Raw genomic sequence first — 16,671 nt, forward strand, 5'->3', positions numbered from 1 at the left:
TATGTTGCCCAGGCTGGGCTTAAGCAATCCTCCAGTCTTGTCCTCCCCAAATGCTGGGCTTACAGGCATAAGCCACTGTTCCTGGCCTTTAGAAACTTAAAAAAAAATACCTGACACTTTAAAAAATTAAAAAAAAAATTTTTTTTGAGACAGATTCTCAGTCTGTTTCCTTGGTTGGGGTGCAGTGGCATGATGATGGCTCACTGCCATGATCTGCTGGACTTAAGCAATCTTCCCACGAACTCATTCACCAGAGTAGCTGGGATTATGGGCATGTGCTACTATGTCCAGCTAATTTTGTTTAATTTTTGTAGAGGGGATGTGTCACTATGTTGCCCAGGCGGGTCTCGAACTTCTGAGCTCATGTGATCTTCCCGCCTCAGCCTCCCAAAGTGCTAGGATTACAGGTGTGAGCCACCATGCCCAGTCTCTTGACTCTTTTGTAATAACACTTAGTCACTGTGCCTGGCCTCTAACTTGCATACTTCAAATTAGAAGTTTACTATTTCCAAAAATGAGATGCTTTTTTTTCTTTTTTCAATTAATTTGCCTTTGAACCATCGTAAATGTCTCTTGATTCTGTTAAAGGACTACATTTGGCATTGGGCCTTCAAACCTTTTTGAGTTGTTGATTGATTTGTGAAAATGCTTGTTATTGACATTGAGAAAAATTTCACAGTAAAAGCACTTGTTAATTAAATAGGATTGCTGGATTTCATTTGCTTGGCAAGAAATGCCAAATATTTGGAAATTAAAACTTATTTTCTTTAATAGGAAGAGGAGAAGGAGAACCTCCTCTTAGTCTTTTGACAGGAAGCTGAGTTTTTATTTTGCTTATTAAATATTTTACTAATTTATTAATTACAACAGATGTCTGATAAGATATTATTGTTCTTAATATATAGAATGCTTGTGCAAAGTAATGAAAAACTCTAAAGATAAATACTTACATCCTGGACAACACAGTGAGACCTCATCTCTAAAGATAAAAAGGAAGAAAGAAAAATTATCTGGGCATGATGGCATGTATCTGTAGTTCTGGCTACTTGGGAGGATTTTTTGAGCCTAGGAGTTTGAAGCTGCAGTGAGTTAGGATCATGCCACTGCATTCTACCCTGGGTGACAGAGCAAGACCCTGTCTCTTAAAAAAAGAAAAAAAAGGCTGGGCGAGGTGACTCATGCCTGTAATTCCAGCACTTTGGGAGGCCGAGACGGGTGGATCACCGATGTCAGGAGTTCAAGACCAGCCTGGCCAAGATGGTGAAACCCCATCTCTACTAAAAATACAAAACAAAATTAGCCAGGCATGGTGACAGGTGCCTGTAATCCCAGCTACTTGGGAGGCTGAGGCAGAGAATTGCTTGAACCCAGGAGGCGGAGGTTGCAGTGAGTGGAGATCGCGCCACTGCACTCGTCTGGGCGACAGAGTGAGACTCTGTCTCAAAAAATAGGCTGGGTACAGTGGCTCACGCCTGTAATCCCAGCACTTTGGGAGGCTGAGGTGGGCAGATCATGAGGTCAGGAGGTCGAGACCATCCTGGCTAACATGGTGAAACCCCGCCTCTACGGAGAATACAAAAATTAGCCGGATGTGGTGGCGGGCGCCTGTAGTCCCAGCTACTCAGGAGGCTGAGGCAGGAGAATGACATGAACCCGGGAGGTGGAGCTTGCAGTGAGCTGAGATTTTGCGCCACTGCACTCCAGCCTGGGCGACAGAGTGAGACTGTGTTTCAAAAAAAAAATTTTGCCTAAAACATAATTGGGCAAATGCTATGGACAGATTTAAAAGAAGATAGAAAAGGCTAATAGGGCTGGGCAGAGTGGCTCTCACCTGTAATCCCAGCACTTTGGGAGGCTGAGGCGGGTGGATCACCTGAGGTCAGGGGTTTGAGACCAGCTTTGCCAATATGGTGAAACCCTGTCTCTACTAAATATACAAAAATTAGCTAGGCGTGGTGATGGGCGCCTGTAATTCCAGCTACTCGGGAGGCTGAGGCAGGGGAATCCCTTGAACCTGGGAGGCAGAAGTTGTGGTGAGCCGAGTTTGCGCCATTGCACTCCAGCCTGGGCGACAGAGCGAGACTCCGTCTCACGCAAAAAAACAAAAACAAAAAAAAACACTAATAGTTGACAAGTGTGTATCTTCACTATAAATACAGCTGGCCTTTGAACAATTCAGAGGGTTGGGGTGCTGACCCCCTACACAGTTGAAAATTTGTGTATAATTTTTGATTCCTCCAAAATTTAACTGCTGTTAGCCTTATGGCTTACTGTTGATCAGAAGCCTTAACAACATAGCTGCCTAAGACATATTTTATATGTCTTATATATTGTATTCTTAAAATAATCTAGGAAAAAGTGTTACTAAGAAAATCATAAGGAAGAGAAAATACATTTACTGTTTATTAAATGGAAGTGGATTATCATAGAGGTCCTTATTCTTGTGGTCTTTTTGTTAAATGGAGGGGGAAGTGTTATTGTCTGGGATGGCAGAGGCAGAAGAAAATGCACGTGGAAGTGGACCCATGCAATTCAAACTTGTGTTGTTCAAAGGTTAACTCTAAATAGGAAATAAAACAAGGAAAATTTAAAATCTATAAAATTGTTATTTGTACATATATTTGTTTTAAAATTAAAAATATGCAGTTTTTCAAAAATGAGTTGGTGAATTTCAAAAGTAGGTGAGAGTATGGTGAAATGGATGGACCTTTCTAAATATTGCTAGTGGGAATATAAATTGATATAAGCTTTTTGGAAAGCAATTTGACAATAATTCATATTTCCTCATATGAAGATTTTTACTTCTGGGAATTTATTTTAAGGAGATAATCAAATGCAGACCAATATTTTTACATGAAATATTCTTCCAACTTGAGACAGCCTTAACATTTTTAGAGCCGGAGAATAGGGAGATAAATTATGGCACAACATAGTGTGGAATATTTTCAGGCATTAAATATATTTAACAAAATTTGTGAATGACAGCAAAATGATAGTGACATTCCAGGATATGGAATTCTGTACTGTGTCTAAATTGCATGAAACCAAATACTGGGAGGGAACAATACAGAAATGTGATGGTTTGTGCATGGTGTGGTTATGAATGCCCTTTTTTCACTGTTCTTTTATTTTTTGGTTTTTTAAAGCGAGCTTGAATTACTTTTATAAGGGAAAAAACTCAGTTTACAGATACTAAGGACTATTTTAGATATTTCTTATACTGTACTCAAATAGCTTATTAAAATATAAATATAAAGCAAAATTGAAAATGTATTTGAAAAGAGAAGGGAAGTATTTTCTTTTCCTTTTATGCTCTTTCCTTTCCACTCCATAGTTGCCTAAGTCACTTACCCTTCCTTAAGTCCTTATCCCAGAGAAAGATGCGACTGCCATTGGTGACCTGTTAACTCTTTACTGTGGTCTAATGGAGACAGCACTCGACTGAAAGTGAAGGACCCAGACTCTAGTTGTAGGTTAACCATTCCCTTCTTTTTACCTCTTTTGCCCCATGTGAAAGGAAAGCGGGTGGAAGATGACGGGGGGAGTCCTTTTTAAGGATATTGTGGTATTAAATACATAAGAGACTTGTGAAAGTCCTTTGAATTCAAATGAAAAAAAGTTCTTGGCTGGTCATGATAGCTTACGCCTGTAATCCTAGCACTTTGGGAGGCTGAGGCAGGCGGATCACCTGAGGTCAGGAGTTCGAGACGAGCCTGGCCAACATGGCAAAACCCTGTCTCTACTAGAAGTATAAAAATTAGCTGGGTGCCTGTAATCCCAGCTACTTGGGAGTCTGCAGCAGGAGAATCTCGAACCCAGGAGGCAGAGGTTGCAGTGAGCCAAGATCGCGCCACTGCATTCTAGCCTGGGTGACAGAGCGAGACTTCTAAAAAAAGTTTGGTTGAAATATTTAATGGTAACATTTAAAATATTAATAATTTAAATAAGAGTGGGCTTCTTAAGCACATTAGATATTGCTTAGATTTTCTTAAGCGCATAGTGCAGATCTGATGATTCCCATTAGATTCATGTGTTTATTCATTTGATCATTCAATAAATACTCGTTTGCCTTGTACTATCTTCTGTTTCTTTAGAGTAGTGGTTTTCAGCTGGGGGCCATTTTTTTTTTTTTTTTTTTTTTTTTGAGACGGAGTCTCACGCTGTTGCCCAGGCTGGAGTGCAGTGGCGCGATCTCGGCTCACTGCAAGCTCCGCCTCCCGGGTTCCCGCCATTCTCCTGCCTCAGCCTCCTGAGTAGCTGGGACTACAGGCGCCCGCCACCGCGCCCGGCTAATTTTTTGTATTTTTAGTAGAGACGGGGTTTCACTGTGGTCTCGATCTCCTGACCTTGTGATCCGCCCGCCTCGGCCTCCCAAAGTGCTGGGATTACAGGCTTGAGCCACCGCGCCCGGCCATGGGGGCCATTTTGTTTTCCAGTTGGCAATGTGTGGAGAAATTTTTGGTTGTTATAATTCAGAGATGGAGGTGCTGCTGACAGCTAGTGGTTAGAGGCCAGGAATGCTGCTATACATCCTCGTCCAACAAAGATGTACCTGGCCCACAATGTTGGTAGTGCCACAGTTGTCACACCCTGCTTGAGAGTTTAGTTATTTCCAAGTATGCATTGAAAGAAATAGCTTTATTCTTTTTTTTTTTTTTTTTTTTTTTTTTTGAGACGGAGTCTCGCTCTGTCGCCCAGGCTGGAGTGCAGTGGCCGGATCTCAGCTCACTGCAAGCTCCGCCTCCCGGGTTCACGCCATTCTCCTGCCTCAGCCTCCTGAGTAGCTGGGACTACAGGCGCCCGCCACCTCGCCCGGCTAGTTTTTTGTATTTTTTAGTGGAGATGATGGGGTTTCACCATGTTAGCCCATGTTGGGATGGTCTTGATCTCCTGACCTCGTGATCCGCCCGTCTTGGCCTCCCAAAGTGCTGGGATTACAGGCTTGAGCCACCGCGCCCGGCCTAGAAATAGCTTTATTCAAGGAAGTTTATATGGTTTAAAAAATTACAAAGTATGTTAGATTTTTTTTTTAATTTAAAAAATTACCATAAAAGTTTTGAGTTGAAAATTATAATTCCATAATTCAGGTACTATCAGTTTATAGAAAAATTGTGTTTTCTGGTTAAAAATAAGTCAAATTTTAAAATAACATTTATTAATCTAGGAAAATAACCAGGTAGTTAAGATTTCAAGAAATGGTAGCACTTGCATAAAATGTGTTTTATAGAGTAACTTGAATTTTATTGTATCTAATCATCTCGATTTTGATTCATTCTACAGTGCTTCTTTGCTAACTTGGAAATATAGCCCTTCTACCTTTAACAAAAGTTGTTAATAGAGTCCTTGGAGTGTTTCTGGAATACTTTTTTTTTGTTTTTTTCAATGGGCCTTCATAAGCAACATTTTCTTCTTTAGGATCATAAAAGGATTCTTCTGTACTACCACACTCCCCTAAAAAAAAAAAAAGCGTGAATATTTAATTTCTTGTCAGAATATGATACCTAGTGACTTTTACTAGAGCTCTGTTTCCCCCTATTCCAGTGGTGCTTTAAATGAATTTATCATGTAATCATCTTTGGAAACAAGGTCCAAGAAATTGTTGCAAACTTTGCCGGTCTGCTAAGGGAGCAGACACATTGTATCTCCTGGAAGGGCTGTTTAGGGGCATTTTCAAGGCTATTTGCATTTGCCACTACATGTTTCTTCTGAATAGGTATGTGTTCCTGGGAGTGTTACTGCTACTTACTTAAGGGAGAATGGGATTAGTGTCTAGTTTAAATGACCAGGATCCTGAAAAGGAGGTTGGGGACAAGTTTTAAATTACTGGTAGAGCTAGAATTTGATGCTAGTAAATGACATTTATTTTGAGAAGTAACTTTAAAAATTGCTAACTGCATTTGATATTCTGTATCAAATGTAATTGTAATTTATCTTGTATAGTCCAGACCTTGAGTTTTATGTGGCAGACAATGTTATTTGTATTTTATGCTTTCGATAGATTGTGTTTTATTTCCCTTGACCATTTTTCTACAGATATTTGTCAGGATACGAATCAGGTTCTCTTCAAGTGCTGCCAGGGATCTGAAGAGGTACCCTGCAACAAACCTGTTCCTGTAAGCCTCTCTGAGGATCCCTGCTGCCCACTGCATTTCCAGTTGCCTCCTCAGATGTATAAGCCCGAGCAGGTACTGTCTGTGCCAGACGATCTGGAAGCCGGCCCCATGGATCTGTACTTGAGTGCTGCTGAGCTTCAGCCCACTGAGAGTTTACCTCTGGAGTTCAGTGATGTAAGTTAGAGAAGCTCTGCTCTGGGTCAGGCCCTTGAGACAAAGCCTTATTTATTAATGGTGAGAATAGGTTAGTCTTTGTGGTTAGGAAGATCGACAAAGTGATATATATGTATGGGTGTGTTTGTATGTTAGTGTATTCATTTGGAGAAATCTACCCTACCTAATTTTTTTTCCAGACTCTTTTCCCATACCTTTTTAGGGATACAATTTACATGCTATAAATTGCACTCTTTGAAAGTGTATAATTGAGTGATTTTTAGCATATTCACAAAGTTAATGCAATTATCACCACTATCTAATTTCAGAAGGTTTTCACTGTCTCCAAAAGAAACTCAGTACCTATTATGACACTCTTCATTTTTTTCTCCCCCCAGCCCCTGGCCACCACGAATCTACTTTTTGTCTCTAAATTTGCTTATTTGGGACATTTCATATCAATGTAATAGTATATGTATCCTTTTGTGTCTGGCTTGTTTCACTTAGCATAATGTTTTCTAATGTTTTCAAGGTTTACCCATACTATGGTATGTATCAATACTTCATTCCTTTTTGTGACTGAATTAATATTCCATTGTTTGGATATACCATCCTTTGAAAATCTATCAGTTGATGGATATATTTGTGCTGTTTCTACTTTCTGGCTGTTATGGAATATACTGTTAAGAACTTTTGACATAGGGTTTCTGTCGGCATGAACCACCATGCCCAGCTTAGGTATCATTTTTGTAATTTTTTTTTTTTTTTAAATTGGGGTCTTGCTCTGTTGCTCAGGCTGGAGTGCAGTGGCATGATCATGGCTCACTGCAGCCTCGAACTCCTGGGCTTAAGTGATCCTCCTGCCTCAGGCTCCCAAGTAGCTGGGACTATAGGTTTATGCCACCATGCCCAGCCAGTTTTTTATTTTTTGCATAGATGAGGTCTCCCTATGTTGCCTAGACTGGTAACTCCTGGGCTCAAGTGATCCTCTTACCTTGGCCTCCCAAAGTGCTGGGATTACAAGCGTGAATCACTGTGCCCGGCCACTATAACTTGGCTTTTTTTTTTTTTTTTTTTTTTTTTTTGAGACGGAGTTCCGCTCTGTCGCCCAGGCTGGAGTGCAGTGGCCAGATCTCAGCTCACTGCAAGCTCCGCCTCCCGGGTTCACGCCCGTTCTCCTGCCTCAGCCTCCCGAGTAGCTGGGACTACAGGCGCCCGCCACCTCGCCCGGCTAGTTTTTTGTATTTTTTAGTAGAGACGGGGTTTCACCGTGTTAGCCAGGATGGTCTCGATTTCCTGACCTCGTGATCCGCCCGTCTCGGCCTCCCAAAGTGCTGGGATTACAGGCTTGAGCCACCGCGCCCGGCCTGGCTTTCTTTTTAAAGACTGAATCTTGTTCTGTTGTTCAAGCTGGAGTGCAGTGGTGTGATCTCAGCTCACTGCAACCTCTGCCGCCAAGATTCAAGTGATTCTTGTGCTTCACCCTCTCGAGTAGCTGGGACTATGGGTGTGTGCCAGCAGGACTTGCTAATTTTTGTATTTTTTGTAGAGACAGGGTTTCGCCATGTTGGCCAGGCTGGTCTCTCAACTCCTGGCCTCAAGTGATCCGCCCACCTTGGCCTCCCGAAGTGCTGGGATTATAGGCATGATTCACCATTCCTGGCCTATAACTGTTAATGATAACTTTGGTGATTTTACTTGTGGGAAGACCAGGCATCAGATATTAATATGAGTAAAAACACAGCTGTTCATTCTGGATATTTGCTTGCTTTCTGTGCTTTGATGCAAGGGTGGTTGGCAAGTAGTAACTTAACACCTTAATCTTACTACTTTTGAGTTCCTTCTCTCTCATTCTTTATTGGTGGTTTTGGAGATAGTAACAAAACGTGGATTCTCTTATTTTATCTTTATTGATTTATGTGTTTTTTGAGATGGAATCTTGGTCTGTCGCCTAGACTGGAGTGCAGTGGCACGATCTTGGCTCACTGCAACCTTCACCTCCTGGGTTCAAGCAATTCTCCTGTTCCTGCCTCCCTAGTAGCTGGGATTACAGGTGTGTGCCACCATGTCTGCCTTATTTTTTTATTTTTCAGTAGAGATGGGATTTTGCCATGTTGGCCAGGCTGGTCTCGATCTCCTGACCTCAGGTGATCCACTCGCCTCAGCCTCCCCAAAGTGCTGGGATTACAGACATGAGACGCCGTGCCCGGCCGAAAACATGGATTCTCTTTATATCCTGATACTTCAGTTTTTAAAACACTCCTGTTTTAATAGGCATTTTTGCTGATTTTCTTATTTTAGGTTCCTTTTCCCAATTTATAATCTTATAAAAGACAACACTTTGTATATATGAGAAAAGCTTTTTCTGAAAACGTATCCATTCCATTATTATCTTGAGACTTGGATGTCTTTTGCTTCAGTATTTAAATAATTCCAAGCTAATTATTATTATTTTTTTTGACAGAGTCTGTCTCTGCTACCCAGGCTGGAGTGCAGTGGCGTGATCTCGGCTCACTGCAACCTCTGCCTCCTGGGTTCAAGTGATCCGGTCTAAGCCTTCCAAGTAGTTGGGATTACAGGCGCGCACCACCATGCCTGGCTAATTTTTTTTTTTTTTTTTTTTGAGACGGAGTCTCGCTCTGTCGCCCAGGCTGGAGTGCAGTGGCGCGATCTCGGCTCACTGCAAGCTCCGCCTCCCGGGTTCACGCCATTCTCCTGCCTCAGCCTCCCGAGTAGCTGGGACTACAGGCGCCCGCCACCTCGCCCGGCTAGTTTTTTGTATTTTTAGTAGAGACGGGGTTTCACCGTGGTCTCGATCTCCTGACCTTGTGATCCGCCCGCCTCGGCCTCCCAAAGTGCTGGGATTACAGGCGTGAGCCACCGCGCCCGGCTAATTTTTGTATTTTTAGTAGAGACAGGGTTTTGCCATGTTGGTCAGGCTGGTCTCAAACTCCGGGCCTCAAGTGATTCTCCCACCTTGGCCTCCTAAAGTGCTAGGATTATAGGCATGAGCCACCACACCCATTCCAAGCTAATTATTTATATAAGAATTGCACGTGGGCCAGGCGTGGTGACTCACGCTTGTAATACCAGCACTTTGGGAGTCCGAGGCAGGTGGATCACCTGAGGTCAGGAGTTTGAGACTAGCCTGGCAAACATGGTGAAACTCCCTCTACAAAAAATACAAAAATTAGCTGGATGTGGTGGCACACACCTGTAATCCCAGCTACTGGGGAGGCTGAGGCAGGAGAATTGCTTGAACCCGGGAGATGGAGGTTGCAGTGAGCCAAGATCTTGCCATTGCACTCCAGCCTGGGTAACAAGAGCGAAACTCTGTCTCACCACACACATATACACACAAAAATTGCACATGGTAAAAGAATGGGAGAAAACAGATTTATAGTCTTCATGGTGTGAGAACACTGGTTTCTGTGGGTACTACAGAAGTTTCCAACTCACCTGAAATGGATGGTAGGTTAGTGTATCCTATACCCTATGTTTCTGCTTAAATTGAGCAGCTTTATTTTATTGTTTTTTTTGAGACAGTCTTGCTCTGTCACCCAGGCTGTAGTGCAGCGGCGCAGTCTCGGCTCACTGCAACCTCTGCCTCCTGGGTTTAAGCAATTCTCCTGCCTCAGCCTGCTGAGTAGCTAGGACTACAGGTGCGTGCCACGATGCCTGGCTAATTTTTGTATTTTTAGTAGAGATGGGGTTTCACCATGTTGGCCAGGCTGGTAATTTTTTGTATTTTATTGGAGACGGGGTTTCACCATATTAGCCAGGATGGTTTCTTTTTTTTTTTTTTTTTTTTTTTTTAATTTTTATTTTATTTTATTTTTTTTGAGACGGAGTCTTGCTCTGTCGCCCAGGCTGGAGTGTAGTGGCCGGATCTCAGCTCACTGCAAGCTCCGCCTCCCGGGTTCGGGCCATTTTCCTGTCTCAGCCTCCTGAGTAGCTGGGACTACAGGCGCCCGCCACCTCGCCCGGCTAGTTTTTTGTATTTTTTTAGTAGAGACGGGGTTTCACCGTGTTAGCCAGGATGGTCTCGATCTCCTGACCTAGTGATCCACCCGTCTCGGCCTCCCAAAGTGCTGGGATTACAGGCTTGAGCCACCGCGCCTGGCCAGGATGGTTTCTTGACCTCGTGATCCTCCCGCCTCGGCCTCCCAAAGTGTTGGGATTACAGGCCTGAGCCACCGTGCCCGGCCTGAGCAACTTTAAGTAGATTTTTAAATTACATAAATTCTTTAATGTGAAGATGTTGTGATTCTCATTTTTGGTGATTAGCACACCAAAAAATGAGAAAGGATTGCAAATTCTTAGATTTATTTAAAAGCGTAGAACTAAGCTTCTCGTGAAGCTAGATGAATAGAAACATAGAGCGTCTATAAACTGGATTAGGTATAGAGGGGTACAAACCTCCTGGATATTTTTAACTCTTAGGAAAGAGGAGTTTAGCACCAGACTCTTGAAAAGCAGTGGCATGAAAGTTAGTTTGATATATTGTTTGAGCCTTTGTAATGCCTTAGGCCCTGAATCAAGACCAATGGTTTGCTGTAGCTGTTGGTTTCAAACAGGAGCTAAGATTGATGTCTTCCTTGTGGTCTGTTGGCTATTCAGTATTCCAGTGCGAAGTGCCAATTCAGTTGGAAGAAACATAGTCTAGAATGTAATGTCGTTTTTATTTTTAACAAAGCAAAACTGTGTTAGCCTTAAGAACCAGGGAGTTGGCTGGACGTGGTGGCTCATGCCTGTAATCCCAGCACTTTGGGAGGCTGAGGCGGGTGGATCACTGGATCAGGAGATTGAAGGCCATCCTGGCTAACACGGTGAAACCCTGTCTCTACTAAAAATACAAAAAATTAGCTGGGCGGCCGGGCGCGGTGGCTCAAGCCTGTAATCCCAGCACTTTGGGAGGCCGAGACGGGCGGATCACGAGGTCGGGAGATCGAGACCATCCTGGCTAACACAATGAAACCCCGTCTCTACTAAAAATACAAAAAAAAATTAGCCGGGCGAGGTGGCGGGCGCCTGTAGTCCCAGCTACTCGGGAGGCTGAGGCAGGAGAATGGCGTAAACCCGGGAGGCGGAGCTTGCAGTGAGCCGAGAGAGCGCCACTGCACTCCAGCCTGGGCGACAGAGCGAGACTCCGTCTCAAAAAAAAAAAAAAAAAAAAAAAAAAAATAGCTGGGCATGGTGGCACATGCCAGTAGTCCCAGCTACTCGAGAGGGCTGAGGCAGGAGAATCGCTTGAACCCAGGAGGCGGAGGTTGCAGTGAGCTGAGATCACGTTGCTGCACTCCAGCCTGGGTGACAGAGCGAGACTCTGTCTCAAAAAACAAAAAAACAAGAAAAAAAAACAGGTTGTTGCTCTGTGGGGATAGGGACTTAACCAAAATAGTATTTCCTAGCCATTCAGAGGAACTGTGAGTTTTCTGTCATCCTTCCTTTCTTCCTACCTTCTCCCTTTCCCCTGTTGGGGCTTGTTTGCTTGTTTCGTGGCTGTTAGGATGTTAATCAGGCAATCTTGTATTGTCCAGCAGTATTTAATTTTAATATAGCATTGTTCATATTTAAATTAATCACTGGTGAACTTGCATGTTGATTACAGGTAGCCTCAGAGAGAATATGCTTTTTTAAAAAATATTTTTTTAATTGTAGTAAAACATACATAACAAAATTTTACTCTTTTAACCTATGTATGTATGTGTGTATGTAGGTGGGTAACTAGAGATGGGGTCTTGCTGTATCACCCAGGCTGGTCTTGAATTCCTGGCCTCAAGTGATCCTCCCACTTCGGCTTCCCAAAGTGTTGGGATCACAGGCATGAGCCACTGTACCTGGCCATTTTTAAGTGTACAAGTCAGTGGTGGTACGAACATTTACCATGTTATACAGCTATCAATGTTTTCTGTTTCAGAACTTTTTCATCAATCCAAACAGAAACTTTGTATTTTTTAAACAGTAACTCTCTCCTTTCCCTTTCCCCTGTTCCCTACTATTCTCCGTTCCTACTTCGTGTTTCTATGAATTTTCCTGGACATTTTTTTTCTTTCCGAGACAGGGTCTGACTCTGCCACCCAGGTTGGAGTGCAGAGGCTCAATCTCGGCTCACTGCAGCCACTGTGTTCCGGGCTCAAGGGATCTTCCCACCTCAGCAGCCTCTGGAGTAGCTGGGACTACAGGTGTGTGCTGCTGCGCCTGGCTGATTTTTGCAGTTTTTGTAGAGACAGGATTTCACCATGTTGCCCAGGCTGGTCTTGAACTCCTGGGCTCAAGCGATCTGCCTACCTCGGCCTCCCAAAGTGCTGGGATTACAGGTGTGGCCAGAATTGTGTTTTTTAATCCACTATATTGGTCTATGTTTTACACTTGGCAGCAAAAGCTCTCAGTGCTCTTGGATCTTGTTTCATTTGTTGGACGTTCTGGTAAAATTTTTTTTTGATCAAAGGTAAGCTAGGGTTGAGGGAGACAGCAGAGTATTGCTTTAAAGTTTGCTGAAAAACATACCACCTTTATTATTGTTTCCCTTGGTATTGCTGATGGGCTTTTCTCTCTTGTTTTCTAGGACTTGGATGTTGTGGGTGATGGTATGCAGTGTCCTCCTTCACCTTTGCTTTTTGATCCTTCACTAACCCTTGAAGATCATTTAGTCAAAGAAATTGCTGAAGACCCAGTGGATATTTTGGCAAGTGAAGAACAATCCCACCTGTTTCCCGCATGTAGAGACCTGGCCAGGCAGAGGGTTCCCTGCTGGATAGCATGTACTCCTGGAGGGGAGTGGGGTGTCATCACTGGTATAAAGATGCTCCACATGTCTCTCGCTCATTGAATACCATATAAGCAAAGCACTTTTAAAAATGCCCTACTTTGCTCCTGTATACCCTTGTTGCTGTAGTTCTCCAGATAGACTCTTAGAACACCTAATGGCCCCTGATCCTCATATCCCAGAGTAGGACATAATTTTATTTATTTAAATAAAAGCTTGAGATAAGGAATCTAGGTAAACTGTACCTTCTGAGGGAGAGTTCAGCACTGAAATTGTTCTCATTATAGAATGACCAGTAAAGTAGTGTGATTTGAGTTCTGTCTGTGAGCCTTGGGTAGAATTCCAGTGGCCCTGACTGAAAACCAGCAGTTGTACTGTAGCTGTTGGTTTCAAGTAGAGGCCTAAAGGACTGTCTTCCTATGGTCTGTTGGCTGTTCTGGGACCTCAGCAGGGAATGGCTGTTTCATTTGGAAGAAACAACCTACAGCTCTCCAACCCATTGGAAGAGGCTCAGGAGTAGGCTCTTCCAAGGGACAGGGATAGCTAATATAGGGAGGAGCATCTGTCCAGAATTAATTAATTTCTGTTGTATTTTTCTTATTGCTAGTATAAATGGCCACTGATAAGTCAGATTCATACTTCAGACCACAGTGAATGAATTTCTAACTGAAGTGCCTTTATTTCTTTTAACAGGGCCAGATGCAGATGGCTGGAGATGGGTGCAGATCCCAGGGATCTCGAAATTCTGAGAAAGCCTCTGCACCATTGTCTCAGAGTGGATTGGCTACTGCAAATGGGAAGCCAGAACCCACTTCTATTAGTTGATAGTTTGGGGAACCATTTTACTTTGGTGGATTTAAATTTCTCATTCTTCAAAGAAATATTTCTGATCATCTCTCGCAAAACACAGGCAACCCATACTATCTTGTTTTTCTTCTGGATTGAGTATTATAGTCAAAAGTAAAGCCAAATTTTGAGGACATGGACCAATACTTCTTAAAAGTTGTGGGTTTCTTCCCACTCAGGGCAAGGAAGAGAGATAATCCCTATCAAAGCTTCTGGGATTATTTGGTACTATACCTAAAAGGAAAGTGACATCTTTGTAATGGGATTTCCAAAGTCATGGATAGAAATCCACTTAAGTAGCTAGGTGGGAGCTGTCTTTGTGAGTAGTGTCTTTTAGATACTGATGGCCCTAATATCTGGTTATCTCTATCTAAAGACCTGCAGTTTAACTTTTCTTCACCTCTACTTAATTGGGCAATCTTTAACCTGTTTCCGTGGTGAACTCTGGCTTTTATCCTCTGAGAAAACAGCCCACAGGACTGGGTCCTCCTTATCCATCTTGCTTTTAACCTATGTAAATTTCTGTGGTTGCTATCTTATGTAAAATATAGTACAAATTTATTGTATATAGTTTCTATTAAATGTTAAAGAAAATGTTATGAAAATATCAGACAGTCACCTGAATTGAATGCATGTTTTGTTTGAGAATATAGTCTCCCTTTCGCGGTTTTAGGGATCTGTCTCTGATGGGAAAGGGAAGTTGGGGCAGATAATACTTCCATCCCAGGAAAAAATAAATCTTCAGTAGCTCATTTTGGTTTTGCTTTTAAGGAAGAAGTAAATGAAAAGGGGCAGGACTTATTAAAGCCAATCAGTTCCAAATATCTTCTTTCTACCCTTCCACTCTGTGTCCCCTACTCCCACTCCCATTTCTCACGATTAATGCCAATGTCATCTCTGCTAGGTGTGGTGGCTTACACCTGTAATCCCAGCACTTTGGGAGGCTGAGATAGGTGGATCACTTGAGCTCAGTACTTCCAGACCAGTCTGGGCAACATGGTGAGACCCTGTGTCTATATTTTCAAATTTTAAATAATTATTTAAAAAAACAATAATGCTCATGCCATCTCAAAATTCTCTAATGGTAGGAATATACTTAAAACATAAGAGAAATTGGGCCTGATGCTGGATCACTAAGATAGTAAGGTATTGTCAAGATTGTTTTGACACTGAATCTTAAGAGCAGGGTTAAAATAGAAGTTCAGTTGGGGTTGAGGTACCTACACTAGAAATTGTCTATTTCTGTACTGCATTATGACAAGGAGGGCAAACAATTACTTTCTCTAAGAACTGAAATGGGCACAGAATGGCTTACAGTTACACCATCATCTTAACTTTAATCATTTACATTCAGAGAATGGTCAGAAGTAACTCATAAAAGGTCCATCAGATGAACCCCTAGGGAGATTGCCTTTACTAGGTCTTCCAGTGATACTGTTTTTAAGTTTGTAGTTCCCACTGCTTTTTTGATTCCCTAGTTTAGTACTTTTTTTTTTTTTTTTTTTTTTTTTTGAGACAGAGTCTGGCTCTGTCGCCTAGGCGGGAGTGCAGTGGCTCAATCTTGGCTCACGGCAACCTCCATCTCCTACATTCAAATGATCCTCCTGCCTCAGCCTCCTGAGTAGCTGGGATTACAGGCATGCGCCACCGTGCCTGGTTAAATTTTGTATTTTTAGTAGAGATGGGGTTTTGCTATGTTGGCTGGGCTGGTCTCGAACTCCTCACCTCAGGTGATCTGCCTGCCTCAGCCTCCCAAAGTGCTAGAATTATAGGTGTGAGCCACCATGCCCAGCCTAGTGTAGTGCATTTTATACTTTATCCACAAAGACAAACTTTTTTTTTTTTTTTTTTTGAGACGGAGTCTCGCTCTGTCGCCCAGGCTGGAGTGCAGTGGCCGGATCTCAGCTCACTGCAAGCTCCGCCTCCCTGGTTCACGCCATTCTCCTGCCTCAGCCTCCCGAGTAGCTGGGACTACAGGCGCCCGCCACCTCGCCCGGCTAGTTTTTTGTATTTTTTAGTAGAGACGGGGTTTCACCGTGTTAGCCAGGATAGTCTCGATCTCCTGACCTCGTGATCCGCCCGTCTCGGCCTCCCAAAGTGCTGGGATTACAGGCTTGAGCCACCGCGCCCGGCCAAGACAAACATTTTATTTATGTGTTTGTTTATATTTGAGATGGGATCTCACTATGTCACCTGGCCTGGAGAACAGTGTCATGATTATAGTTCATTACGGTCTTGAACTGGGCTCAAGCCATTCCCCTGCCTCTCAGCCTCTTAAATCTGGGACTTGTATGCCATCATGCCTAGCTAAGACAAATGTTACTTACACGGCTATGAGCTTGAACATGACTGCTCAGATATCCTCTTCCTGGTTAAAAAAATGTAATTTACAGACCACTAGCATATATATCACCCAGCATGATTGCTAAAAAGTAAATTAATAGGCCCATCAACACTTTCTGGGCAATGAGGGCCGGGGAATCTACTCTTAGAACCTCAGAAATTCTGATAGCTACGCATGCTTGCAGACTCAGCTGTGGTAAGTTTTGGGAAGGCTATGTTTGGCTACCATTCTCCAAGGTTCTGGCTCTCATTAGGTGCAGAGAAAACAGGAAGATGGGGTAGGAGGGGCCTCAGGCTGCACCATATTACTGAGAAAGTTTTGGCCTTGGTAATGGAGTCTTTAAACAAAGGTCTGTTAGAAGAAATGGCTTAATACCCTTGCTGTGCTCAGTCACTAGCAGCAACCTGAGGGAAGTGTGATATCTTGGTCAATCCAAAGGTGAGGAT

The 16,671-nt window shown here is 43.0% G+C and overlaps 1 protein-coding gene and 2 non-coding genes across 6 annotated transcripts in view; all 3 read left to right on the forward strand.

The window, feature by feature from the left end:
* The window catches only part of LOC105492904 (KAT8 regulatory NSL complex subunit 2), a 30,886-nt gene extending 16,387 nt beyond the window's left edge, over positions 1-14,499 (forward strand). For 3 of the 4 annotated variants that reach the window (XM_071071792.1, XM_071071793.1, XM_071071795.1), the window contains 3 exons: positions 6,034-6,287; positions 12,835-12,954; positions 13,729-14,499. In XM_071071792.1, the coding sequence (XP_070927893.1) occupies positions 6,034-6,287; positions 12,835-12,954; positions 13,729-13,860 (506 nt within the window). In that variant the 3' untranslated portion in view covers positions 13,861-14,499. The remainder of the gene's footprint in view (positions 1-6,033; positions 6,288-12,834; positions 12,955-13,728) is intronic. The other variant, XM_071071794.1, reaches the window with a different exon arrangement.
* LOC112428672 (small nucleolar RNA SNORA2/SNORA34 family) lies at positions 10,793-10,927 on the forward strand. Its single transcript, XR_003020729.1, has one exon. It is a non-coding gene; the product is annotated as a small nucleolar RNA SNORA2/SNORA34 family (small nucleolar RNA).
* Positions 13,381-13,517, forward strand: LOC112428673 (small nucleolar RNA SNORA2/SNORA34 family). The gene has a single exon (XR_003020730.1). It is a non-coding gene; the product is annotated as a small nucleolar RNA SNORA2/SNORA34 family (small nucleolar RNA).
* Positions 14,500-16,671: the final 2,172 nt, after the last annotated feature.

Source organism: Macaca nemestrina, chromosome 10 (genome assembly GCF_043159975.1).
Source record: "Macaca nemestrina isolate mMacNem1 chromosome 10, mMacNem.hap1, whole genome shotgun sequence".
Lineage (NCBI taxonomy): Eukaryota > Metazoa > Chordata > Mammalia > Primates > Cercopithecidae > Macaca > Macaca nemestrina.